At 59.3% G+C, this 25820-nt stretch overlaps 4 protein-coding genes and 1 long non-coding RNA gene across 21 annotated transcripts in view; 3 read left to right on the forward strand and 2 right to left on the reverse strand.

Moving 5' to 3' along the window:
• The window catches only part of MAD2L2 (mitotic arrest deficient 2 like 2), a 12421-nt gene extending 6009 nt beyond the window's left edge, over window positions 1-6412 (forward strand). For 3 of the 5 annotated variants that reach the window (XM_070511084.1, XM_070511085.1, XM_070511086.1), the window contains exons 2-9: window positions 1843-1894; window positions 1990-2108; window positions 3164-3235; window positions 3815-3915; window positions 4755-4849; window positions 5153-5226; window positions 5733-5825; window positions 6079-6412. In XM_070511084.1, coding sequence (XP_070367185.1) covers window positions 1855-1894; window positions 1990-2108; window positions 3164-3235; window positions 3815-3915; window positions 4755-4849; window positions 5153-5226; window positions 5733-5825; window positions 6079-6120 — 636 coding nt within the window. In that variant the 5' untranslated portion in view covers window positions 1843-1854 and the 3' untranslated portion in view covers window positions 6121-6412. Of the gene's footprint in view, window positions 1-1230; window positions 1395-1512; window positions 1721-1842; window positions 1895-1989; window positions 2109-3163; window positions 3236-3814; window positions 3916-4754; window positions 4850-5152; window positions 5227-5732; window positions 5826-6078 lie in introns of those variants that run through there. The other 2 variants (XM_044769682.2, XM_044769681.2) reach the window with 2 other exon arrangements.
• Window positions 5836-13476, reverse strand: LOC106836671 (F-box only protein 6-like). 7 transcript variants are annotated; one of them, XM_014849794.3, is made up of 7 exons: window positions 13310-13476; window positions 11281-11343; window positions 10889-11185; window positions 8828-8954; window positions 8227-8322; window positions 7180-7315; window positions 5836-6961 (listed from the first exon to the last, which is right to left on the reverse strand). In XM_014849794.3, exons 2-7 carry the CDS (start codon window positions 11312-11314, stop codon window positions 6773-6775), a joined length of 879 nt encoding a protein of 292 aa, XP_014705280.1. In that variant the 5' UTR covers window positions 11315-11343; window positions 13310-13476; the 3' UTR covers window positions 5836-6772. The 7 variants fall into 7 exon arrangements, with proteins under 7 accessions (XP_014705280.1, XP_014705281.1, XP_044625612.1 ...); XM_014849795.3 differs by lacking the exon at window positions 13310-13476 and adding an exon at window positions 12633-12951; XM_044769677.2 differs by lacking the exon at window positions 13310-13476 and adding an exon at window positions 12541-12935.
• Window positions 13386-13968, forward strand: LOC123285668 (uncharacterized). The gene is made up of 2 exons (XR_006527477.2): window positions 13386-13524; window positions 13739-13968. It is a non-coding gene; the product is annotated as an uncharacterized lncRNA (long non-coding RNA).
• Window positions 13943-20212, reverse strand: LOC106836673 (F-box only protein 44). 7 transcript variants are annotated; one of them, XM_044769674.2, is made up of 7 exons: window positions 19707-20212; window positions 18102-18391; window positions 16792-16918; window positions 16559-16654; window positions 16313-16448; window positions 15310-15487; window positions 14366-14528 (listed from the first exon to the last, which is right to left on the reverse strand). In XM_044769674.2, exons 1-6 carry the CDS (start codon window positions 20003-20005, stop codon window positions 15344-15346), a joined length of 1092 nt encoding a protein of 363 aa, XP_044625609.2. In that variant the 5' UTR covers window positions 20006-20212; the 3' UTR covers window positions 14366-14528; window positions 15310-15343. The 7 variants fall into 7 exon arrangements, with proteins under 7 accessions (XP_044625602.2, XP_044625604.2, XP_044625609.2 ...); XM_070511083.1 differs by lacking the exon at window positions 19707-20212 and adding an exon at window positions 19337-19445; XM_044769667.2 differs by lacking the exon at window positions 16559-16654 and having other exon boundaries at window positions 13943-14528; window positions 16821-16918.
• Window positions 19837-25226, forward strand: FBXO2 (F-box protein 2). The gene is made up of 6 exons (XM_014849798.3): window positions 19837-19972; window positions 23016-23372; window positions 23800-23929; window positions 24000-24095; window positions 24470-24608; window positions 24806-25226. Exons 1-6 carry the CDS (start codon window positions 19951-19953, stop codon window positions 24938-24940), a joined length of 879 nt encoding a protein of 292 aa, XP_014705284.1. The 5' UTR covers window positions 19837-19950; the 3' UTR covers window positions 24941-25226.
• Window positions 25227-25820: the final 594 nt, after the last annotated feature.

A 25820-nucleotide genomic window follows, 5' to 3' on the forward strand; every position in this document is an offset into this window, starting at 1 on the left:
GCCCCCACGCCATCAGAAGTATGCATTTGCAGGTTTGGAGGCATCGGGGGTAAAGAGCAGGGTGCAGGTCTCCATACTGAGCTGCAAACAGTAAACATTCCTGGCTACATCTCTGTATCCACAGATGGGCACGACCCCTAAAAAGCTCTTCTGTCCCTGGGGTCAGGGACAAGGGCCCCAGGCTTCCAGTCCTGTCTTGTTGCCCATAACTCTGCGGCCACTTCTCTGACCTTAGTTTTCCCACCTGTAAAATAAAGGGTCTGAAAATAAATGGAAGCCCTTGAAGTCAGAACTGGGTTTGTGTTCCAACTGTGTGATTTAGGCAAATTATGGAACACTTCTGAGCCTGTTTTATGATCTATAAAGTAGGCTGTATAATGGGTGCTAAGCTCCTAGGGTTAATGAGGGAATTAAAGAAATGAGTCCTCCACACATAAGTGCTCCATCCATGTTAGTAAATATTTTAACATTACTGTTGCCTCCCAGGGGCCTTTCAGCCCCTCCAGAGTCCACGGAGGGGGCGGGGGGACACACGACTCCAGAGCTGTAAAGTGTGTGGCAGAAGACACCTCCGCCTGCCCCTCCCCCAGTAGCTGTGTGACTCGGGCAGACTACTTTACCCCTCTGAACCTCGTTTAGCTCATCTGTAAGATGGGGACAGTCAGAGTAACCGTCTCGTGGAACTGTTGGAAGATTTAGAGAGAATAATCCACGGACACACTGAGCCCAGCACCTGGCACACGGCTGGACCTCTATAAAGGTCAGCTATTTTTATGATGCATAGGCCCGGGAGGTTTTATCTTCTTGGGAGATAAAGCCAGGCTGCACTGAGGTTCCGGGTGGGGGCGTCCCCGGTGTCCTCCCTTGTCCCCGCCCCGGAGCCGGCGTATTTCCTTTCCGTTGGGCAGCTAAAGGTCGGGGGATGGTGACTCCGGAGCAAACAGTAGATGTCGCTGTCCATAGTCCCGAGCTACGACCTCCATCTGGTCCTCATCGGCAACATACCTGCTCCTCTTCCAGCGCCTCTTAAAGCAAGAGAAATGCCCTGGGGCGGGGGGAAAGACGTAGCGATCCGATGTGGCGACCCAAGTTGTCTTTTTTCGCGCCCGCCCAAGATTGAAAGGAGGCGGCGCAGCGCAGGCTCAGCCCACTCGCCCCAGGGCTTCACTGGCCTCGAGGCCGGGCCCCGCCCCCCCGGTCCCGTCCCCTCCAGTCTCTGCGATTGGCTGCGCGGCGCGTGGGCGGGGTTGGCCCGCGCGCTAGGACCCGCCGGAGCGCCGGGGACGTCGCGGAGCGGCTGCCGGGCCGCGGGTTGAGCAGGAGGCACCAGCGGCCTGGTCGGGGGTGCCCCGCGCCGGGGCCGGGCCCCGAGCCGGGAACCGAGTCCGGAGCTGGTACGAGGGGAGGGGAGGGGAGGGGAGCGGGGCGGGATCCCTCCAGGGAGGGTTCCAGCCGGCCAGGGGGTGGAGTCTTATTCCAGCCTAGTTTCACTTTCCGCATGTCCCGCTTTTCGCTCCCGGCCGTGCGCGTCCCGCGGTTCCCTCTGCGTCCTCGGCCATGCCCTTTTCGTGGGCACAGCTCTGGCCTCCCCTACCCCCCAGACAGCGGGGCGAGGCGGCCAGTGGACAGAGGCTGATCGAGGCGTAGCTGATGCCCCCAAGCTAAGATGCCAACGTCGAGGGGATCTTTCCCAGCTGCCTTGATTCTGCGTGAACTGGGGGTCCTGCCCCGATTCGCGCCAGACGGAGGGGAGGGGCGGTGGAGGCGAGGCGCGGTGGATGCGGGCGGGCCGCGCGGCTGCCTGGGCCTTGGAACTAGCCCCACTCCTGCCCCACCTCCTAGGTGGCGGGAAGGATGACCACGCTCACGCGACAGGATCTCAACTTTGGGCAAGGTAGGGAGGCTGGACCTGCGGCCGCGGGGTGGGGGGGCGAGGGAGGGCGGGGCCGGCGGGCTTCCCCGAGCGCCCCGGGTTCTGCTCCCTCGCAGTGGTGGCCGATGTGCTCTGCGAGTTCCTGGAGGTGGCCGTGCACCTAATCCTCTACGTGCGCGAGGTCTACCCGGTGGGCATCTTCCAGAAGCGTAAGAAGTACAACGTGCCTGTCCAGGTGAGCCCCCACAGCCGCGCTGGGGTCACTGGGTCACCTCCGAATCACAGAGTGGGTAGAGGGTGGATTTTTAAAACTCTCTTCCACCTTCAGGCCCGGCCCCCTCATTCTGCAGCGGCCTGGCCCGGCCTACCAGTTCCCGCAGCTGCTGACAGCCTGACAGTCTCCTGCCCCTGTGGCAGTGGCGGTGGTGTTTCCTCCCATCCCCTCTGAACTGGGAGTTCCCCTTGCCACAAGTTAGGGACCAGGCCCTCGGATTAGAGTGGCCCACGGGGCGTGGTTGTATTTTAAAGGAGCACCTGAAGCTGGTGAACGGTTGGTTTGGGGAGAGGATTCCTGTAAACCTCAGGTACCTTCCCTCCCCTTATTTACCCTAATCCTGATGGGTTGTTTTAGATTAAAAGGCAGACAAAGCAGTAAACATAGGCTAGAAGTGCCTGCCCCTTAGAAGGCACTCAGTAAACGGTAGAATAAATGACCGAATACTGGAAGGTGGTGGAAGCTGAAAGGATATACAGAGAGAAGGAAAAAAGAATCAGCACTTAACTGGGCACCCACCGTGTACTAGGTACTTATCTCACTTAATCCTCACTTTGTCTATATGAGATCTTCACAGGTGACTGACTGAAGTTCAAAGAAATTAAGTAATTTGTCTGAGGCCACCCAGCTCCTTAGTTCCAGACTCTTACCTTCTGAAAATTGATGAAGTTTCTGGATGCCTTCTCTGGAAAAATGCCCATATGCCCAAATGCACACAACTCTGTATACAATTCAGGGGCTTCTCTCTGGAGGAGCCCAGGGACTCCACATTAGGAACCCCTAAAGCTATACTAAATACTGAGATTGAATTCTTCGTGTTCTGACTTCTCTTCCTTTGTAGACAATTCACAGTTCTTAGCCCCATGACAGGAAGCCAGTCTCTTGGGTAGGGAGCCCTAAGGGACTGCTGCGCCTCTTTCCAAAGGCAGACAGGGCCCTGGGCTCCTGGAGGGGGTGTCAGGGGGTTTCCCCATCGGTGCTGTGAGCCTCACCTGCCATCATGGGGTTGTGTGCAGATGTCCTGCCACCCGGAGCTGAACCAGTATATCCAGGACACACTGCACTGTGTCAAGCCACTCCTGGAGAAGGTGAGAGCACCAGGCCGCCAGCCCACCTCACCCCTAGTCTGCTCTTCCATGCTCACGGACCCAACCCCGGGATGGGGTGATGTTGAGACCATTCGAGGTCCCCATGACCCTAAAATTCAGAAGGCTGTTCTCTGGACAGCCACCCCCCAACCTACCCTAGGGACAGGCCCCAGGGCACGTGGGCCACACCTTCAGGGTGTGCTGTGCCCCAGAGCCCTGGTTAGTGGAGTTGGCTGTCTCAGTGGGGCCTGTGGGGAGGGTTCTGGGTTCTTCTCACATCTGTTTCTCTCTGCCACCACCCCCAAGTTCTCTCTGGGCTCAGCCCCTCAGGGTTTCCTCCTCCCTGAGACTTCCCGGGACCCTCACAGGGCCCATGCCTCCTCTCCTCTCAGCCTGTCCTACTCACGTCTGGGGTGCCTGCTTGAATTTCTCAAACCTGCTTCCTGGGCTCTCAGGGAGCTGGGCCTCGAAGCCGAGCAGGGCTGTGAGTGCACCCTTTCCCATGCTTCCTTGGGCAGGGACGGGGTGGCAGCAGGGTGGGGCTCCTGGTTCTGGAGTAGGGGCTTTCGGTCCTTGCAGAATGATGTGGAGAAAGTCGTGGTGGTAATTTTGGACAAAGAGCACCGCCCAGTGGAGAAATTCGTCTTTGAAATCACCCAGCCTCCACTGCTGTCCATCAGGTGAGCTGGCTGCCTCTCTTGCGTCCACCTGCCCGCTGGTGCGAGGTCCCTGGCAATACCTCCCAGCCCCACCCCTTTAAGGCAGCCCCCGAGGACCTTGGTAAAGTTCTGAGAGGAGAAGTGGCAAGACATGCCGACCTCACACGGCCCTGTAGCAGCTGAGTCGCAGCTGACTGCCCCGTGGTCTCTGCGGACATCACACAGGTTACACAGAGACCCTCCTGTTTCACACCTGGAAAATCTCAGCACTGGTGAATGGCTAGTCCCAACCTCATTTTACAGATGGAGAGACAAGATCCAGAGACATGACATGAGCTACCTAGAGTGACCCAGATGGTGGCAGAGCCAGGAGACAGACCCCCAGTCCCCAACTTCCCAGTCAAACATCCAGTCCTTAGTCAACTAGAAGTTGACTTTGGGCAGGTGTGTTGGCTGGTCAGCTGCTGGCTTCCCATGGTGAAGTCAGCACTAGAATCTGTCCCCACTTGCTGTGTGGCCTCAGGCAAGCCATGTCCCTTCCTGGCTTGGAGTCCTGGGGAATGAAGAGGCTTGGGGTCTGTCCTGGTCCTCAGACCGGGCTGCACATTAGAACGACCTAGGGGGGCTCCCTATGGCCCCCACTCCGCATCCTGGCCATCTGGGATGGAGCTTGGCGTTGTTTAAACTCTTCAAGTGATTTTAACTGTGTAATGAGATAGGTAGCCAGGCCCTTCGACGCCAACACTCTCAGCAGCCCTGGAGGGGCTCTGGACCCCCAGGAGTGCTTCTAGGATTGCTTACCTGCTGGTGGCAAGGTGGGGGGACCAGTGGGATGAGGGCCCCCTCCTCTCTTCCCCCAGCTCAGACTCTCTGCTGTCGCATGTGGAGCAGCTGCTCCGAGCCTTCATCCTGAAGATCAGTGTGTGTGATGCTGTCCTGGACCACAACCCCCCAGGTGTGCTCGCCCCCACCCCCTCTTCCCTGGGTGTTTCCATGGCTACCTTGGCTGAGTCAGGTTCCTATTTGGCTTCACCAGGCCTCCTCTCTTCCTTCCTGCCTTTTAGAACCCCTCCGAAAGTCCACTTCCTCCAGGAAGCTTCCCTGATGGACTCCACCTGGCCTCAGTCTCCCTGTTGACTGTGTCTTGGTGTACACTCTGCTCTGTGGGGCTGCTGAGCCAGCTAGGGAGGTGGGAAGAGGCTGTGCCCAGTGGCAGACATGGGGCGGCCCAGCCTTGACCGCACTCTTTCCTTTTCAGGCTGTACCTTCACAGTCTTAGTGCACACAAGGGAAGCTGCCACTCGCAACATGGAGAAGATCCAGGTCATCAAGGTGAGATGAGACCTGTCTGGGCAGGTGGGCAGGGAGACAGCTGGGAGGCTCTGAAAACCACATGCCACAGTTCTCAGTGAGCAGGGGTGGCCCATGGCCCGTGCACTCACTACACTGCTGGGCAGTGCCTGGCCCCCAGTAGGCTCTTGTGTGTTAACTGTGTGGCCACATGCTGGTCACTGCTCTGCCTGGGCACTCAGCGTGAGAGGAGGGTGGAGTCACTTGTTGGGGCCGCCAGCTCAGTGGGGGTTCTCAAGGGAGGGGGTCCTTGCCCACCAGTTTCAGAATCGGTGCTTGGGGCTTGTTAAATCACTTGGATTCCCAGCTCAGCTCAGACCTACAGACTCTGCCTCTCTGGTGGAGGAGCCTGGGAATCTTCACTTCTCTGGTGATTCTGATGCTCCCTGAAGTCTGAGGATCCCAGCTCCGGAGAAGGAGGGGGAGCAAAGTGAGGACAGGCCAGGGTCCAGCCCCCTTCCGGCCCCTTACCTTGGTCCCCTCCCTAGGACTTCCCCTGGATCTTGGCAGATGAGCAGGATGTCCACATGCATGATCCCCGGCTGATACCCCTAAAAACCATGACGTCAGACATTTTAAAGGTGAGCTGCATGTGGTCCAGGTTAAGCTTTATTTAGGGTTTGAGGCCTTGCCCAAGGTCTTGTGTATCAAGGCTTGCGGCAGAGGACCAGGAATGCCTACTGTAAGCCCCTTGCTGATTCCCCCTTTCCCTTAGCCCCTGGCTGTGGCCACACAGCCCGACCCTCGGTGGCGATCTGCCTGCCAGGGGCTCGAGGGCCCTCCAGAGTAGATGCCCGAGCTGTCTGACCATGGCTGTTTGTTCCTGTCCATCAGATGCAGCTCTACGTGGAAGAGCGGGCTCATAAAAGCAGCTGAGGGTGTGCCTGCCGCCCATGGATGCCACGACTGTCAGATGTTAGGGGCCCCGGCCCAGGGCAGCGCTGCAGGGCCACCCTGACTGCAAGTGCTCTTACTGCCTGTGTGTGGACCACCCCGCTCCAGCCCGGGGCTGCTCAGGTCTGGTTGCCTTCACTGAGGGATTCTCCCCAGGAGGGCAGGGAAGGTGTGGGACCACAATGCCTCAGCCTCCTGGCGTTTGGCCGGCCAACTCTGTCTGTCCCAAGTACTGTGCTGTGAGTTGTTTCAATAAAAGGGCCCCAAGGGCTGAGCTAGGTTGTCAGTAATTGGAGAGGGAGGGCTGCTTCTCTACCGAAGTGCCAAAGACCCCCAGACCCCCCCCGCCCAGCGCAGCCCCAGGCTGGTTTTACTGAAAACATTTCTTGTGACAAAATGTCAGAGCTACACGACAGTAAGTTACCACACACTGGTGGGTTTGCCTAAGGTTGGAACTAGGGCAGGAGCTCCCGGGGCAGGGGCCTCACTGCCCACAACATGCTCAGCTCTTGCCTGGAGGGGAGCTTCTGCACTCGGCTGGCCTGGCCTAAGGGTGGATGAATGGCTGTCAGATGACAGACTGTCAGAAGGGCTTGTGGAGATCCAGTGGGGCAGGCGAGTGGGCAGCCTCCTCCTACCCCTGCGTGGCCTCCAGCTGAGCTGTGGAGGGGGCCGGGGTCCGAGTCATCTTATGGCTGATGATGATGCTGCTGTTGGTGACACGGGGCCCGTACCAGCCTGCCCAGAACTGGGTGTCCTGGCCCCCGTGCTGGAAAAGGATGTGGCGGACGCCTGGAGGGTAGTCTGAGAAGGTGTGGGAGACCTGAGGGGAGGGGAGAGGAAGTGACCACTGGGAATGGGAAGGGGAGGAGAGGGGGTGAGCACTCAAGTGGAGAGGGGAAGGGAGGAGCCAGGTGCCATAGGAGAGAGCCACCCAGGCTGGCAGCAGCTCTGGGCAGGAGAGCAGGGGCTGCCCTGTGCTTCCTGCCATCCTGGCCCAGGGAGAAGTGGGTGGTGAGGGGCAAGCAGGTGAAGCCTCACCTCTGTCCACCTGGCATCGTTCCACTGCTCAATGGTCACAGGCGGGGGCTCAAAGGAGGCCAAGGTGATGTAGTCGGCCGAAGTCAGGTGCACTCCGATGCGGTAGGTGCAGCCACAGTCTGCTCTGGCGGCGAACCTGGAGGAGGGGAGGGCTCAGCACGTTGAGGGGGCCCTGGAGGCGGGCAGGCAGCAGGCCTACAAATTGGAGGTCAGAGTTTCATTTCCCTGCTCTGCCCAGGAGGCCCAACTGGCTTCAGTGCCCCATGGTGCCCCAGGGATAAGCAGTCTATTCATGCTGTTCCTCAGTTACCCCACTGAGAAAAGGGACAACCTTTCTGGGTGTCCTAGTGAAGATGTCACCTTAAAAGCAAAAGACTCTGTACATAGATAAAGGCTGGAGCTGTCAGACCTGTGTCACCTGTACATTAGAATACCACTGCATTATGCTGTATATTACGAAACCACAGGGCTGTGGATTCAATGGAGAATTCAAGGGGTGGCCTGTGTGAGGGGGCTGACACGGAGCTCACCCTCTGCTCAGCCCTCTTGCCCCCCTGCTGTATCTCTGCAGACTTCTCAAGTTCCCCCCACTCCCCCAGTGTGGTGGCCCTGGGGCCTGGCTAGAACTGCTGTCCTGCTTCTGCCGCAGGCCAGGCCACAGCTCTGTACGCAGACAGGAGTTTGGGAAAGAGTTGTGGGAGGAATCGTGAAAAGGGCGGGGAGGTGTGCGAGTGTCTGTGAGGTCCAGGGAGGCTGCGTCCTGGTGGCTCTGTTGCTGTGGTGCCTGTTCGTGCAGTCTCCCCATCTGCAAACTGGGCTAAGGTCTCCTGTGGACACGGGGGTGGCAGGCGGGGCAGGAGGCGCTGTGGATGAGCAAGTGCTGGGTCTGTCAGCAGGGGGGCTGGGGCAGGGTTGGCCTGGCTCTCAGGACAGCCCCAGCCCCAGGACACTGCTGGGCACAGAGTGGATGGCCCCTACGGAACCTGTTCTCAGGAAGAGAAGAGGGAAGGATGCAAAGTATGGGACTCGGGCCATGGGCCCCCTCACCAGTCCTTAACCACGATGTCGGGCCGGAACGTGTCCAGCAGCTCCTCCCAGTAGCCCTCGGCTTTGAGGTCCACCAGCTGGGACTTGAGGCACAGGCTGGGGAGCAGAAGGAAAGGCTTGTATTCCCAGGCGTGAACCACCAGGGAGGTGATTCAGGGGACCCAGCAAGGTCCCCTGACCGTAGCAGGACAGCCACTGGCTGGTGCTGCCTCTGGGTCTTACTTCTGGTGCAGGCCCGTGAGAAACATGCAGGGAACGTGACCCGCTTGTGCCTACGTGGCATCTGATCCCAGCCCAGAGGGCCAGGCTCCCAGGGCCCTGAGGAGGGGACCTCTGAGAACTCACATATCTAGATTAGGGACAGCCTGTAGACACCTCTGACTTACCCTAACCACCCACTGGGTTCCCCGCCTCCTTCAGTTATCTCTACCCCCCACTGCCGCTGAGTTTACTCCTGCTCCAGGAAGCAGGGGACTCGGAACCGGTTTTGAAACACCTCCCTCGAGCTTCACAGAGAGGCCCTCACTTAGGCCTGGAATTTGGCAAAAGATCTCCTGACTCTCTTCCTTCAACATGGCCTGCCCGGGTCGAGTGGTCTTACTCATAGGACGTGACAAAATACTTCTTGACTCTGGAGTCTGGAAAGTCTGTCCCATGCGCTCCAGGGAGGCTCTCTACCCTCCAGTGGTCTCCCCCGTTGGAGATGATTTGCCACGATGCCATACCCTCTAGGAAAAACAGAAGCCGAGGTGAGAGCCCCTGTGTGAAGGGACAGTCTGGTCCTCCCCACCTGGGCCGGGAGGGAGGGGGTAAGGCCAAGCTTGCTGGTGCTCAGATCTCAAGGCGTGCGCCCCAACCATGCCTTGGAGCACCCCACAAAGCTCCCCTCCCACATGTTCCCACCTGTCCCCACCATATCAGCTCTGATCTGGGACCCTCTCCCTCCCACTTTGTCCCCGACTGGCTTGACTCCTAACGTGAAGCTAGAAAAAAAGAGTATTACCAGCATTTCTAAACCAGCCTCTCCTCATTTTCATGTTGCTGAGGGGCTCTGGGAAATACCCGAGTTTCAGTTCTCCAAGCCTTAAATCAGGAAGGGCCTGTGATGGTGCTTCTGTTCCTCGGGGCTAATGGGAGTTCGTCCCACCTCAGACCACTTATTAGGTGACTGACACTCCCCCTGACGTCAGCGTCCGGATGTTAAGTATGTAACCGATCTGAGGGGCCCTGAGGACCGACTGGCGTGTTTGTGAGTGGGCTGTGGGAACCTACTGTGCTGACTCAGACCCCCTGCCCGGGGCGGGAGGGATAACCGGGAGGGTGGGCACCCTCTGGGTTGGTGGCGCGCAGTAGCCCTGTAGTCATGGAAGGAACCCTAGCAGGTTGGCTCGGCAGGTTCGGAGGCACAAGGCTGTCCTTCCTGGTCTCCCTCTTGAGACTGAGCTGAGGGGACCTCGGAAAACAACAGTGCTTCTCTACCAAGGTTTTCCAGAACAATCACCTGGGAAGCCTTTCCAAATGATTCCCTTGTTCCTCTACTAAGAGCCCGTCTATTTCTGGGGGACCCCCAGTAGAGAAGCAGAGGAGGAGGAATACAGAAATCCAGGCGCTGGGCTGGTGCTGAGCGCAGGCCCAAGGGAAGATCTGAGCCAGGCCAGGCTGACCGCTGCGGGGCCCGGGGCCCAGGTCAAGGCAAGGCTGAAGGCTGCCTCTGTGGGGTGGTGTGAGCTGAGCGGCGGCCCGGCTGGGCAGCCTCTGAGTGGAATCTGGGGCAGGCGGAGAGATTGAGTGTCTGGGGCGCTGTCTGTGGGGCCTCTGAGAGGGCCTGAGGGCCTTCAACAGTCAGGAGCAGGCCCCAGAAGCTAGGCAGTCGTGGATCTTAGGGCAAGTCACTCATCTGGGGCCTGACACTCCCCATCTATAAAATGGAGCCAGTTCTACTTATTTGGCCAACTCCGGGATCCTCATGAGGATAAAGAGAAAACACACAGGAAAGGGACCCGGAGTGCACAAACTATGCCCCTTCATCACTCTGAGCCCAGCAAGCAGCACAGTGCCTGGTGCGTGGTAGGTGCTGAACAAAGGAAAAAGCCCTCAGCATAACCCAACTGGGCACTCAGACTATGTGAGTGCAGTCACCTCTCAAAATCCTCCTTTTCTTTATCTGTGAAATGGGCATAAGAGGAGGACAATCACTTGTGTAAAGCCATCAGACTAGTGTCTGGCCAGAGGGAGCCCTCCATAAACATGAGGCAGCATGGACTGAACTCAACGGGAAGGTGGTCTGCAATGTGCTCATTCATTCAACAAACCTTCCCTGAGCACCTACTGTGTGGACACTGTGTGTGGGGTGGCAAACAAGATCCATTAGGCCCCTGGAACTTGAAGTTTATGGCAGAGAAAAAAGTAAAGAGACAAGATAATTATAGGTTATGAAAAGTGCTATGAAGGAACTAAATGGGGTGATATGATAAAGGTGGGGAGCACTGTTTTTTACATGGGGGATCAGGGCAGGTCTCTGAACTGAGATCCAAAGGAGGAAGAACCAAGAGTGGTGGGTGTTAGGGGTGTGAGAGAACATTCCAGGTAGTGGGAACAGCAAGTGCAAAGGCCCTGAGGTTCAGGAAAGAGGGACCCACCCCCATGGCAGCTCCCAGCCCACCTTCAGCACACGGGTTGCGCAGGAGGTTCCTGCGGAGACTGCACAGAAAGAAGAAGATCTTCCAGTCGGCCACGGGCTGGTCCCAGTCCTTAGTGATGAAACCCTTCAGCAGACTCTTGCGTTTCCAGAGGGTCGAGACATCAACAAGGTCTCGCCAGAGGCTGCAGACGGGGCGGCAGCTGAGCAGCAGCTGGCGGGCCGGCACGTGTGTGAATACCTCCAGCAGGATGTTCTCGGGCAGCTCGTTGATGCTGGCCAGGGCCATGGCTGGGGAGCGGGAGCGGTGCACACACTGGCCTGTGGAGGGCAACAGCGGTTATGAGCCCTGACCAAGGAGGTAGACCCCTCAGGAACCCACAGACACGGGCCAGCATCTCCCCTAATCCTGTTACCTTTTTTGTGAAATGAGAGGTTAGACAGGAACATATGAGCATCCTTCCAGGATACAGTAGGCCCTCAAAATACAGAATGGTCGCATGTTATTCACATTTTAAAAAGTGCAATAAAGTCTTTAGGGACTAATCTTTTAAAGAGACCCCTCCCCCATTAGAAAAATAATTGCTTAATTATAAGTTAGTGGGCCTGGTGAACTCTAAGATCTTGCCAAGACCACACTTGTCTGCAAGCTCTGCGAGGGTTTGCAGTGATGTTATGGAAAAGCTGTGAATTCACTGCTAAAATATAACATTTTTATGACATCCCCAAACCGGGTCACAAGTCTTTTAAGTGGTGGGGCCAGTGCTGAGAAATCAACTTCCTCTCCCGGAACTGCTCACTTTGGCCTGGAAGCGAGATGTGAGAAAACACCCCAATGAGGAGTCCCCCCATCTCCCCAGTTCCGGATTGGGCGTCAGGCCAGAGCCCACTGTGAAATACCCAGAAACCAAAAAGTAGATGGCGCTGGAGCAAGATTGCCTGGGCTTGCATCCTGGCCTGTAGCCACCAGCCAGGAAGCTATAAAAAGGAGGTGATAACTGTCTCCACCTCAGGAGCCGGGGCGGACTGAGTATGAGCATTTAGCACAGTACCCACATTTAGCACCATTACCCACACTTCTCTCGTTAGAGCAAAAATGCCCTCCTGTGGTTGTAGTCACCTGCCCTGGAGAACTCCCTCTACATCTGAATTGCACAAGGGTTTTGGGAAATTCACAGTGCCACCACCCTGTCCTGAATCTTCCCGGTGGGGCGGTGGGGAGAGAGGAGCGGTCCTGGTTATCCAGATGTCTAAGATCCCCCAGGTGGACAGGGGTGGGTCGGCCACTGACACTCAGATGGGCCTTATCTGCTTACAGGTGGGAGAGGGAAGGGATATTTTCCTCCCACATGTAGAGACACGGGGGGGACTTCTCCTATTCCATAGAGACTTGGCCAAAGACGCGGTTCATAGTCTTGTCAAAGCTCCTATCCCAGAAAAAATGAGGGCGCTCCTGCCCAGGGAGGAGGGTTTTAGCAAGGCAGAGGAAAAACATAAATAAGGAACGTTGTGCAAAATGCTGTGATGGAAAAAAAACTCCGTGTGGCTAGATCTTCTGCTTTTTCAGGAGGAACTCTAAACATTTTTTTACAACATGAAACCTGTCGATTTTTAAATATTGGCAACTTCTAAAAGCACGGTCTAGGCCGAATAAAGGTCGCTGCACTGCGAGTCACCTGGGTGTCCGAAGTCTGATGAGGCTCTGGTCGCATATTATCCCTCCGCCCGGCCCGCCCTTAGTTTCTGTCATTCGTGGGCCAAGCCTTACTCTGACTGTCCAGGGGTGGGGCAGAGGGTGAAGGCCTTCGCCAGGCATTCCGTGGTGGAAAGGTCCCCTCCAGCCCTAAAGAGCCACCTCGCACCGGCTGGGCTTCCCACGGGCCCGGGCCGGAGTCACGCACTGGCCTTTTCTCCGTGGACCCCCCCCAAAACTCCCTCGAGGCACTGTTACTACGTCCATTTCTGGAAAGCAGCAGTGACGCGTGAGTGTGGGGGTGCCAGGATGTCCCAGGTCGTCCCCCGGCCCGAGCACCGCCGCGAGGGGGGTGCGGGATGAGCGCAGCGCGTCGGCAGCCCGGGCAACCGGCCCCGCCCCGCGGCCCCCCTGCCCCGCCCCCAGCCGGTCCGGAAACCCCGCCCCCCGGCTCCGGCCGCCGCCGGTCCGGAAACCTCCGCCGCCCGAGACAGCCGATCCCACCCGGCCGAGACAGCGTCCGCGGGCTCGGCTAACGCCGCGGCGCCCGACCCCCAGGCCCCCTCCCGCGCCTGTCGCCCCCCTGCCCGGCCCCAGGGGGGCCTCGACCTGCGCGCTGGGCGGGGGCCCCGGCGGCACCGGAGCTCGGAGTCGGCCTGGACACCGCGGCCTCGGCAGCGCCGTCCGCGCTCGCCCCGCCCCGCGTCACGCGCCGCGCTCGGGCCCGCCCCGCCCGGCGCCGGGAGCCGCACCTCCGCAGCCGCGGGAGAGGGTCTGGGGGCCTCGGGCCCGGGCCGCGCCGCGGGGACCCCGACGTCGTTCCTGAGCCTCCGTCTCCCCTCCGGGCGGCGGGCGGCTCAGCAGCCGGGACCCGTCTCTTCCTCTGCTTCCTCCTTCCCCGCGGGATGCCCGTCTCCTCCTAACCAAGCCGCTGCCCCTGCGGCGGCCACTCCTTCGAGCTTCACAGGTTCCCGCGACGCGAAGGGAGGTGGGACCAGGGCCAGATCCCCGCCCTGGACCGGCGGGCCCCGCCCGGGAGGCTGACTGCTGAAATTCTGGGTTTGAGCCTGGTTCCTCCCTCCCCTGGGGCGTAACGTCGGGCAGGCCTCAGTTTACTCAAAGGTAAAAATCCTCTGCCTTTTTGTCAGGATTAACTTCATTATTTTCTTTCTTCATTCAAGAAATATTGAAGCACCTACTTCAGGCAACCACAAAGGGTTGTGGAGGCTGTGCACTGCTCGAGGCTGCCTGGCCCAGGCGACGGTGTTAGCTCCAGGCCTGCGTCTTCTCCGAGGAAGGGTGATTTTTGCTAACTTGCCCGACAGCTGTTGAGTGGTGGGCCCTCTCCTGGCTGAGGCCCTACTCTAGCTCACTGTTGAGTGAGAGAATTAAATTTAATAGAATTTATTGAGCGCCTGCTGTGTGCCAGACATCATTTTAAATGCTTTGACTTCATCTAATGTCAGTAAAGCTCTGGGCAGAGTAAGCAGTGCCAGTAAGCAGTAACTCCAGGGCGTGGGATGACACTGCTGACCCGGCGGGAGGTATGGGCGAGGGTGTATGCAGGGGGCCCAGATAGCCACACAGCCCACCCCCTGCCTCGTGGCCAGGCCTGCACGGGAAGCTAGCAGTACTGCGGGGCTGCTGGGGTGAGATGTGTGCAGCTTCTTGAGGGGTCCGTGCCATGCCCCTGGGCCTGAAATGTCCACCCCCTCTATGCCTTGGCCACACATGTTGCACCTTCTGCAGGTGAGGGCAGGCCCTCCCATGAGACTTGCCTTTCCCCCCAGAAACCACAGGGCGCAGGTTGGGCTGGGAAGGCCTTTTATTGGGCCGCATGCAGCGGGGGGCAGGCTCAGAGCGCTGCTGTACGCAGGAGTGTGGTCCGGCGGGGTGGGGAGGTCCTGAGAGTGGCAGTTCCAAGGGTTGGGTGGGGACTTGCAATGCCCTCCAAGCCACAGGGAGCCTGGCCTACGCATGGAGGTGGACAGGTGGTCCTTGAAAACCAGCCGCCCCACTCATCCAGGGCTCACACACCCCAGCTCTCAGAAGCAGGGCCCAGGCCTGCCCCTCACCTGCCCTGGTGCGCACGATTCCAGGGGTCTTTGGGAGAGCCCTGCCCCCACCTGGGACCCATCCTGCTTCTGGGACTTCATTGACAGCAAGGACAGTCCAGACCTGGCCTAGATCCTACCCCACCCTGGGCCTGCCCATCTCAGGCCAGGCCTGAGCCTCTGGGCCAAAGCCGCTCTGAGCAGGCGGGCAGAGTGACAGCATGGGAGTGGCGGAATGGGCCCGAGGATGGGCCAGCACATCTTCCACTCCCAGATCTGTCTGAGCTACGTGGTCATCTCCCAGCATCTGCACTGTCTGCACCACGGGCTGGTCAGACATCCCGACTCTCCCTGCTCTGAGGGCCCCCAAAGACACCAGGGAGAAAAGGCCTGGCAGATAGCCAGATCTAGGTTGCCATCAGGGCTTGGAGACCCACCCTAAGAGGAGTCTAGGGGAGGAGACTGGGGGAACACCCTGCACCTCCCTAACCTCAGGGGCCCCTTCTCTTAAAGGGGCCCATGCAGGCCTCCCGTGCCGTCATTCAGGTTGAGACCTCAGGCGGAGGGCTGGCCCCCCCACAGCACGTGAGGCCCCACAAAGAAGAGGTGCCTGGGAGGCAAGGATGAACTAGGAGGTCGGGGGAGCCGGGCCTCCACCTCCCCTTCCCCAGCCCAGCCCTTCTCTGACAGCCGTTTACCAGTTGGGGCTCGGCGGTTGGGGGCTTGGGGACATCAGGGCAGTGGGGGCCTGATGGTGATGCTGCTGTTGGTGACCCTCGGGCCGTACCAGCCGGCCCAGTAGTGAGTGTCCACGCCGCCGTGCTGAAACCAGATGTAGCGGACGCCGGGTGGGTAGTTGGAGAACGTGTGGGAGACCTGGGGGCCAGGGAACGAGGGGCCGAGGTCTCAGTGATGGACCAGGAGTCCGCAGAACTGAGTCCCAGTCCTAACTCTGTGATTTTGGGCAGACCACCTCCCCTCTCTGTGCCTCAGTTTCCTCATCTGTAAAATGGAGCAAAATCCTGCCAGGTCCACTGCATAGGATTATCTAAGAGAAGCTCAAAGAAACTGAAGGAAACTTTGCCAGCTGCCAAACGATGTCCAATATGGTCATCAGTAGGCACATGTGGTGATTAAGTTAAAATTAATTAAAATTAGATAAAAGTAAAACTTCCTCAGTTGCATGAAGAACTGGCTCTTATTAAGTGTTCAGGAGTCACATGTAGCTATTGGCTGCCGTACTGGACAGCGCAGACTCCATTTCTATCACTGCCGAAAGTCCTGTTGGAGAGCACTGGTCTAGATCAGGAGTTGGCAGACTGTGGCCTGTCGGCCCACTGCCTGTTTTTGTAAATAAAGTTTTATTGGAACACAGCCATGCCATTTGCTGAAGCTGTTGAGGGGCTGAGTAGTTGTGACAGCAACAGTACCGCCTACAAAGCCTGAAAGTTTGTATCTACCCTTTTTAAGAAAACATTTGCTGACCCCTGGTCTAGACAATAATAAGAACTGCTATTAGTAATCAATAACAGTCGACCTTTTTGAACATGGCTTTACCAGCATCATTTCACTGACATCCGCAGGGCTCTGAGCAGCCAGGGCCCAGGTGAGAGGCAACAGAGCTGGGATCTGAAGCCAGCCTGTCTGCCTGCAGTCTCGGCCTGGGGCCGGGTGCCCCTCACCCCGTCCCGGCACACATACTTCCCTCCACTTGGCATCGCTCTTTTGCTGGATCGTTGCTGGGTCCGGCTGGAAGGTCCCCAGAGGTGCATGCGCTGACGACAGGAGCTGAACACACAGCTGGTACTTGGACCCGCAGTCGGGCCTGGCTGCAAACCTGCAGGCAGAGGGAGGGGCCCTCAGGGCCTTGGAGATGGGGGGGCAGGGTGGGGGTGGGGCGCCTGAATGGCAGGCTCCCCCCCCCAGACCCTCGCCCCAGGCACTCACCAGTCCTTGACCTCGATGTCCGGCCGTGTGGTGTCCATCAGCTCCTCCCAATACCCTTCGGCCTTGAGGTCCACCACCTGGGACTTGAGGCAGGTGCTGGGGGCAGGCGGAGGGGTGGGAGGGGCTGGGGCTCACCACTAGGGTCCTCGGGGGCTAGGACTGCCCCTCCCAGAGCAGGAGTGACCCCAGAGTGCAGTGACCCCACCCCGAGACCCCCCAGCCTTGGATCTTACTAATAAGAAGTCACGAAGTATTTCTTGACCTGGCCATTGGGGAATTCCTTCCTCTGGTCTCTGGACAGATCCTCCACTTTCCACTCATCACCTCCATTCACGTCCAGGCTCCAGAACTCAAACCCCTCTGGCAGGAAAGCAGAGTTCACATCACAGGGAAGCCCCTCAGTGGTCACCTTTCCCCAAGTGCCCCTTGTTCCAGGCTTTTCTCCCTGGATCTTGGCAGCTGCCCTCAAGTCCCATGCTGTGGGACACTGCAGGCCAAGAGTGTCCGCCTCATATTAGGTGCTTCCTGTGTGCCAGGCAGCATGGTAAGTGATTTCTACTGGGAATCTTGAGACCTGTGAGGATGTGAACGACCAGACCCCTTCTGTGATGGAGAATGCTCTGACACCAGCCAGACAGATCTGGGTCTAGTCCGAGCTCTACCAATACTGGGCTGTGTGACCTTAGGCAAGTTGCTTTCCCTCTCTGAGCCTTGGTTTTGTCCTCTGTCAACTGGGGCCAAGAAGAGGAGCTGGCAAACTTTTTCTGTAAAGGGCCAAAATATTTTAGGTTTTGTGAGCTACATACTGTCTCTGTCACATAGTCTTTCTTTCTTTTCTTTTTTAAAAAATAACCGTAAAAACTATTCTCAGGTCCTGGGCCATATTTGGCTCATGGACCACAGGTGCCAACTGCTGGTCAAGAACATGGCTGTTGGGGAGTCAAGTGAGGCAGGAATCCGAAAGCTCTGGAGAGCCTGGAGTTGTCTTATCATCATTCTGCTCCGGAATTTGACCACGTGATGGAGGATGAGGCTCCCATCCCATCCCAGTGTTGAGCTGATGAGTTAAACGTAGAAAGGCGCAGAGGGGACTCTGGTGACTGTAGAAGTCTTGTTTTACCTGTTGTTGTAATGTGCTGGAAGGAAGACTGGATCTCCCACTCTTCCATAAGGAAAGCCCCTTTTGCCCTCTGGGACAGTCCTAGTAGCCAAGGTCTGGGAATGAGGCCAACAAAATATGGCTCTGATCTCTTGGTCTTCTATCTTGGGCACAATAAGTCCCAACTAGCCAACATTCCCCCTCCTGGGAAAGGTCACTGGGAAAATAATCTTAACAGTGGAATAAGAAATGCTACTCTTGGCCTCTGTTTGTCCATCTGATAAATGGGTACACTAACAGTACCTCCCTCTTAGGACAATTGTGAGAGGATTAGAGGAGTTAAAACCTCCAAAAGCCTGACTCACAGTAGGTGCTTAATAAATGTTAGGTGGTATCATGGCAGTGTGGGTGTTGGGGGCATGCCAGACCCACTCTGCACCCCACCTTCAGCGCATGGGTTGTGCAGGAGATTCCTGTGGAGGCTGCGTAAGAAGTAGAAGATCTTCCAGTCGGCCACGGGCTGGTCCCAGTCCTCGGTGATGAAGCCCTCACGCAGGCATTTGCGCTTCCAGAGGGTCACGAGGTCGATGAGGTCCCGCCAGAGGCTGCAGACCAGGCGGCAGCGCAGGAGCAGCTGGCGGGCCGGCACGTGCGTGAACAGCTCCAGCAGGATGTTCTCAGGCAGCTCGTTGATGTTCCCCACAGCCATGGCTCGGGCTTCTGGACACTCTCCGCTGGTTATTGAAAAGCTATGTTACAGACCGGGCCCTCTCCCCAGGACCCGGGATTTGCAGCCCCCCCTGGTGGTGGAGGTTCCCATCCCAGCTCCCCATTTCGCTATCTCAGGAAAGTCACCGTGCCTCCCTGAGCCTCAGTTTCCTCCTCTGTAAAATGGGGCCAGGAACAGTACTTTTACTCCTGGGGAGGGTTCGAGGAGCCTGTGCCACAGCAGAAGCTCAGGAAAAGGCGAGCTCTGATTGTTTTACGGGCGCCTCACAAGAGCCTCTAAAGGAGGCCCGGAGCGGAGGAAGGATCCGCCCAAGGTCACACAGACAGGACCCGAAGGAGGAAGGAGCCCGAGTCTTCTGTGATTCTAGAGCCAGCCTTTTTCAACAGGCCAGAAAGTCTTTAGAGTGGAAAAGACAATGCTCAGCCCCGCAGGGCATTCCATCGTGTCCAGTGCCTTCTCCATCCTCTCTCCCATCCTCCAAACGGAGGAGGCCGAGAGGTTGGGGAGGAATAGTTATCATTGTTTCCGACGGAGTCCAAAGGGCTCAAGAGACTTTCTCAAGACCGCGGAGGAAACGGTCTGCCTAGCTGGGACTGAAGGAGTGGGCGAGGAGGAAAGGCCTTTCCTATACCCCCGCCCCCACCCCCGTGGCTGGGCTGCAGCCCCAGGTCCCCCGACGCGCCTGCGGCCTCCCATTTCGCGTTGTGGCTTCGAAATGTTCCTCAAAGTCGGGGCTCGGGTCCCTGGGCATCGATGGCGACCAAGCCCGGTTGTCGCCCGTGCCGCCGCTCGAGGCCGCGCCGCGCACCCCCGCGGCCTGGGCCCTGTCCGCGCGGGGCCGCCCTCCGCGCACTGCGGCGCGGCCGGGGACCTCTGAGCCCGCCCGCCGGACCCCGCCCGCCCGGCCGCCCGCGCCGCGGCGACCCCCGCGCCCACTGCCGCCGGTCACCTGCGCTCGGCCGCTGCTGCGCGATCTCTTTCGGCCGCCGCGGCTGAGCCGGCCTGGCTTGCGCTCGCGGGTGGATGCAGCCCCGCCCCGGCCCGCCAGGCCCCGCCCCGGCCCCGCCCCCCCGAGCCCCCGGCTCCGCCCCCCGAGGCCCGCGGCCCCGCCGCGACGCAGGAAAATCACCTGGGGGGGCGGTGCCGGGAGGAGCCTCTGGCCGCTCCCTCCGCCCGGGCCGCGCGCCCCGCACCCTCCTCCTGACCCAGACTCTCCCTGCCCCCTCGCCTCCTTCTCCCCGCAGCCACCCCGAAGGGAGCTGCGAGTCGCCCCAGATCGGGCCCTCCCGCCCTCCTTAAAAAAAAAACCGACTCCCGACCTGTCCCGGCCTCCTGGGTCTGCCGAGGAACCGGTAGCCTCAGGCCTCGGGCCGACCGCTCGGGCCTGCGGGGCGTCCGGGCGCCGGGCCAGAGGCGGGGCGGGGGCGGAGGCGGGGGCCTTTAAGAGGCGCGGCCCGGCGGGACCCGACCCAGACGCGGGCAGCGCCTGGACTCGCCGCCGCCGCGGGACTCGGGCAGCCCCGCAGCGCTCGGGCTCCTCCTCTCGCGACCGCCTTCGCAGCGATGGACGGAGACGGTGACCCAGGTAGCCGCCGCCTCCTGGACCCACTCGCTCCATCCGGGAGGGGAGACCGGGGCAGGCGGGCAAGTGCGACACAGAGGGGGCATCACAGAGCGAGGGGGCTCCTGAGACCCAGCGCGGCAAACTTTCTCCCGAGCAAAGCCCTTGAGACAGTCTCAAAAGAGCACAATCCTCCTTCTGGTGCCTCGGTCTGGCGGGAGGCCCCGAGAGGTGACACGCCTGGGTCCCACTTACGCAGGAAATAGTATGAGAGTAACCCCACGTTCCTGCCTCCCAGCTTCCTGAGGGTCTATGGGGCCGGGGTCTGGGACGCATCTGGGATGAAGGAAGCTGCAGGCCTTTTTCTTCTATCAACTTCTTCCATTTTCAGCAGCTTTGACCTGTGAGCTGCCTGAATCCCCATGGATTTCTTGGGGTCCTGGCCTCTCCCCACCCCATCCCAGCCTTCCTCCTGGCCTCCCTTGTCTGGAAGGGCTGTCCTTCATCTGGGTGGCCAGATGCCCAGTGGGGACCAGGCCAGCAGTGAGAGAGAGTTGGGATGCCGGCTCTTGCCGATGCTCAGGGCCCTCTGAGACTGCCCAGTCATCTTGCCTGGCACCAAAGATCCCCCCTCCTGACCCCTCGATCTCCCCGCTGGGCCTGTAGGGGCGGCCTGCTGAGTCAGGGTGGGAACAAACCTGCAGGTGCATTCCCTCACCTCTTCCTCAGTGGCCCCTCTGAGAGTGGGCACGGTCTGGGGGAGGCAACAGGGAGCAGATTGGTGCCCGCCCAGGTAACCAAGCCGCCCTCTCCCAGCCCTGACAATCCCAGCTCCTTCAGCTCCTGCCCCCAGTCCCTGGCCCCCTTGCCACACCCTTTATAGGGCCCCAGAATGGGCTCCTACTTTTTCCCAGGGCCCAGCTATTCCCTGGACTCCGGGGCCCAATCCAGGTGAGTGATTCAGCCTTGGAGGCAGCGTCCAGGGGCCAGATAACTTTCCGACAGCAACAATGTGGGGAGTTGTGTGTGCTTGAGAGGCTGTGGGGGGGTCTGTAATTAGATCTGGGTCCTAGAGTGCCAGGCCTGGGGCCAGGAGGGGGACTGGGCGAGGTGCACCTTTCGGGGGAGCATCAGGTGTCGACCAGGGCCAGGGCAGGGCAGGAGGAGGGGTGGAGAGGTGAGGACACTGGGCCTAGCTCCCCAGAGAGCTGTGGGCAGCAGGATGGGCAGGTTATGTGGCTTCGGGGCCTGGCATTTTCCTCTCTGTCTTCCCATTATTCTGTGCAGTGACTCGGGAAAAGCCAGTAAGCCTCTCTGGGCCTCAGTTTCCTCCTTGCCAAAAGGGAAGGGGTAACCCCCCACATCACTAAGATGTGGCAAAAAACACTAGTAATGGAGGGAAAGTGCTGTGCTCAATATGATTCACTAACTAAGGTTTATTGAGGACTGACTGTGCGCTCAGGGCTCTGAAGAAGACGCACCTGATTCAGCTTTCAGGTGTCTGACTGTGTGGGAGGGGGAGAAAATGCTGCTGCTTGTGAGGAGGTAAAGGGCTGGCAGGCTGGGGTCCCGGCAACACCCACTCAGGTCTTGGCCCTGCCTGTTCCCTCCTCCAATGCCTGGCCTGTGTCCACCCTCACCTTGGCTTTCCAGGCTCCAGCCCTTAGGAACCCCCATCCTAGGCCTGAGAGTGGTGGCCCCCCCCCCATCACCCAGAGTGGCCCCGACTCCTCCTCACTGTCTCTCCCTCCTCCAGAGACACTGGGCACTTGGTATCTGCTTACTCAAGGCTTCGATGGCCCCGCTGAGGCCAGCTGGGATCCAGGAGACAGTCCAGCCCACAGCTCCTGACATCTGTCCACCTCCTGACAATTTAGATAGCCCTTCCCCCATCCTCAGGGGATTAGAACATCAGCACTGTCCTAATGGTCTGGGATGATGATTACCCCATTTTACAGATGAGGGAACTGAGAGCCAGGGATAGGAAAAGGAGGGGTGAAGAAACCGTCCGTTCCCATGCGCGGGTTACATCTCCCTGTTTGATGTATGTGCTCTTTTTAACAAGCCCTCCTCCCATCCCCAAGTCACACGGCTGTGGCTGGCGGGGGTTCCAGTCCCTGTTCTCCCTTCCCTTCAGGGCTCAGATTGGCATGTCCCCTGCCCTAACACTAGCAGTGTGACCTTTGGCAAGTCACTTCACATCTCTGAGCCTGAGCATTTTCATCTGCAAAATCAAAATCCTAACAGTGCCTCCAATTCAACAGATTCTTTTTTGGAGACTGTGATGGTTAAAGGTGGCCCTGGAGCTGGACTGCCTGGGTTCAAATCCAGGCTCCCACCACTCAATTGCTGTGTGATCCTGGGTCATTTCACCTGTTTGTGCCTCAGTTTCCTCGTCAATGAAATAGGGACAGCAATAGGAACGACCTCACAGAGATGCTGTGAGGATCCAAAGAGTCAATAAAATTAAAATGCTTAGAGCAGTGCCTAACACTTGCTAAGTGCCAGTAAACACTAGCCGCTGACAGTGTGCCATGCAGGGTGCCTGATGCCAGGCACGGGGGGACGAAGCAGTGTTTCCCAGACCCGGTTCCAGACCTCATGCCCTCAGTCTAGTCCGGAGAAAAGTGTTCCTAAACCATCACACCCTGGGACAAAAGGTAGGAAGGACAGGAACTCAGGGCGGTGACAGGATGTAATAAGGGGAAGTCTGGAGGCCTCCCCTGAGGAGGTGAGGGGAGGATTAAAGGAGTTCCTGAGTGAAGCCTTAAAGCAGTGCTATACATGGATGCCGTTAATAATGTCACTTGCTGTTATCTGCTCAGGTATGGGGTTTACTGGCCCTGCAGGGGAAACTGAGGCCGCTCTTCCGACTTGGGGCTGGTCTGCAGCCCCGGCCCCCGTGGGCCTCCTCCAAGGGGTCCCAGTCTCTGGTCACAGAATCTCTGGCCCCAGCTGCGGGTGGTCCGAGGGTGGGAGCGGGGTGGATACCGACACATCGCGGTTGCGGGGCGCGGAGGTGGACAGTCTACGGGGAGTCACAGCCCTCCTCCGGCCCTTCCTGCAGAGAACGTGGGCCAGCCCGAGGAGGCGAGCCTGGAGGAGCAGCAGGAGGAGGCGGGCGCCGGGGAGGAGCGGCCCGAGGAGGCGGAGGCGGAGGCGGCGGCATACCTGGACGAGCTGCCCGAGCCGCTGCTGCTGCGCGTGCTGGCCGAGCTGCCGGCCGCCGAGCTCGTGCAGGCCTGCCGCCTGGTGTGCCTGCGCTGGAAGGAGCTGGTGGACGGCGCCCCGCTCTGGCTGCTCAAGTGCCAGCAGGAGGGGCTGGTGCCTGAGGGCGGCGCCGAGGACGAGCGGGACCACTGGCAGCAGTTCTACTTCCTGAGCAAGAGGCGGCGCAACCTGCTGCGCAACCCGTGCGGGGAAGGTGAGGGGTCACGCCCTATTACCCCGGCCTGGGGAGCTCAGCTTCCCCATCTGTCGAATGGGTCGTAACAGTGCCAGCCTGCTTTGGGGGTTAAATGAGATAAAGCTCTTGGCACAGTACCCAGCACAAAGTAGCCCCAATCAATACTGTATTGTTATCTCCCGCCACCTGCTCCCTGGGGGTCTCTTTCCCACGTCCTTCCACCCTCAGTGAGCTGGGGCAAGACAGACCCTGTGGAGGACCCTCCAAGGAGGGAGAATCTGAGGGCAAACAGAAAGTGCTTACCATTCACCCCCACCATCACTGCCCACAGCGACACCACGAAGTACCACGTGCACCCGACCCCCTGCTATAGGGGCGACAGCCAGCTCTGCCGCATCCTCAGCAGGGACTGGGTGACCAGGGTGGGGCTGTCCTGTTCCTACAGAGGACTTGGAGGGCTGGTGCGACGTGGAGCACGGTGGCGATGGCTGGAGGGTGGAGGAGCTGCCCGGAGACTGCGGGGTGGAATTCATCCACGATGAGAGCGTCAAGAAGTTCTTTGCCTCTTCCTTCGAGTAAGGAGAAGGGGCGTGGAGGGGAGGGGGGAGAGGGGCCTCCGCTGAGTCCTAACTCCACTTCCCCCAGGTGGTGTCGCAAAGCGCAGGTCATTGACTTGCAGGCCGAGGGCTACTGGGAGGAGCTGCTGGACACCACTCAGCCGGCCATCGTGGTGAAGGACTGGTGAGGGGCCAGTCCCCGGGGTCGGGGCTCTGCAGGGCGGGGGAGCAGGAGTACCGGCAAACTGTAGCCGCGGGTTTTCGGAAGGTGGAAATCCACCACCCCGCCTGAATTTTAAATGTTGGCAAGTTTTGTTTGTTTTAATATCTGTCTGTGGTCCAAACAAAATGCGTCTTTCTGGGCTGGCTTTGGCCCCAAGGTTGGGTCTGGCCCACCTGGGGTTTAGTCCTTGGGCGACTCACTTTCTCTCTCTGGCCTTAGTTTGCTTGTCTGTAAAATGGGGACATGGGTAGTGGGGGCCCGCAGGGTTACCTTCTGCAGGAGGCCGGGCCCCTGGTACCTGCTCAGCAGGGCGCTCGCTCCCTCCCTCGGGGCAGGTACTCTGGCCGCAGCGACGCCGGCTGCCTGTACGAGCTCACGGTGAAGCTGCTGTCCGAGCACGAGGATGTGCTGGCCGAGTTCAACAGCGGACAGGTGGCAGTACCACCGGACAGCGACGATGCGGGCTGGATCGAGGTGAAGCGGGGGGTGTGCGGGGCCTGCGCGCGAGGGGCGGGGCTCGTAGGGACCCCGCCCACTGGAACCAGAGAGGTGTGGTGGAGGGACGCTGGGCTCAGAAATCAGGACCGGTAGAGGAGGGTCGTTACGCCCCGGGGTAGGGTGGCTGGGGTGCCCTCAGGACCCGAGCCTGACCTCCTTATGCGCCCCCCCAGATCTCCCACACCTTCACTGACTACGGGCCCGGCGTCCGCTTCGTCCGCTTCGAGCACGGTGGGCAGGACTCCGTCTACTGGAAGGGCTGGTTCGGGGCCCGGGTGACCAACAGCAGCGTGTGGGTGGAGCCCTGAGTGACCCCTCCTCCAGACTCCCCCAGCTGCCCTGCAGATAGCCTTAGTCAGCAGCATCCTCACCAACCCCCACCCCCACCCCGCACTCCTCTCCCGCCCCTCATTCCAAGCCCAGCCCCCACACCGGGAGAGAGGGTTTTGTTGGCATATATTTGCATATATTTGCATGTAGAACAGAAGATGGGTGAGGGCATGGGCCTGGGCCAGGCCCACCGCTGAATCCCCCGCACCTAGCACAGTGCCTGCCACAAAGTGGGGGCTCAATAAATATTATTTGTCCAAGAAAGGATGAATGAACAAACGGATGAATGAACACCCCTCCGTTCGCATCCTTCTCTGTCTCCTGAGGGCCCCTGGCCCAGCCTGGAAAAATACTTGGTGGGGCTCCAGCTGCTCTGGTCTCCAAGGGCCCTTGGGCTGGTGCAGAGCCAGCCAGGCCTGGGCCAGCAGGACAAAGGCTGGGATTGTGAGGCCAAGGAGCGGGGAGCTGGGCCTGGCGCCTGACTGACACCCAAGCTGCCCAGAGGCCAGAACAGGGTGTGTGAGGGGGCGCTGGTCTCCAGGCCTCTCTTGGTCCCCATCCCCATTCTTTTCTGGAGGCAGGATGGTGGGTAGTGGCAGCACCTGGTCTAGGGGACAAATTCTCCTGGGCCCAGGGAGGGATGCCACTGGCCGGGTGGGGGATGGAGGAACAGAGAAAGAGTCAGCTTAGTGTCCCTCTTCAGTCCATGCCCACTTCATGCTGTCCTGGTCATGTCAGCACCTGGTCTCATGGGTCATTTTCCAAGCCCTGCCCAGAGGCTGGCCCCTGGCGCTGGTTTGAGGGGAGGGGTGGGGTGGGGGCAGGCTCTGTGCTAGGCCATCCCCTTCTGGCCCCCAG

Source organism: Equus asinus, chromosome 5 (genome assembly GCF_041296235.1).
Source record: "Equus asinus isolate D_3611 breed Donkey chromosome 5, EquAss-T2T_v2, whole genome shotgun sequence".
Lineage (NCBI taxonomy): Eukaryota > Metazoa > Chordata > Mammalia > Perissodactyla > Equidae > Equus > Equus asinus.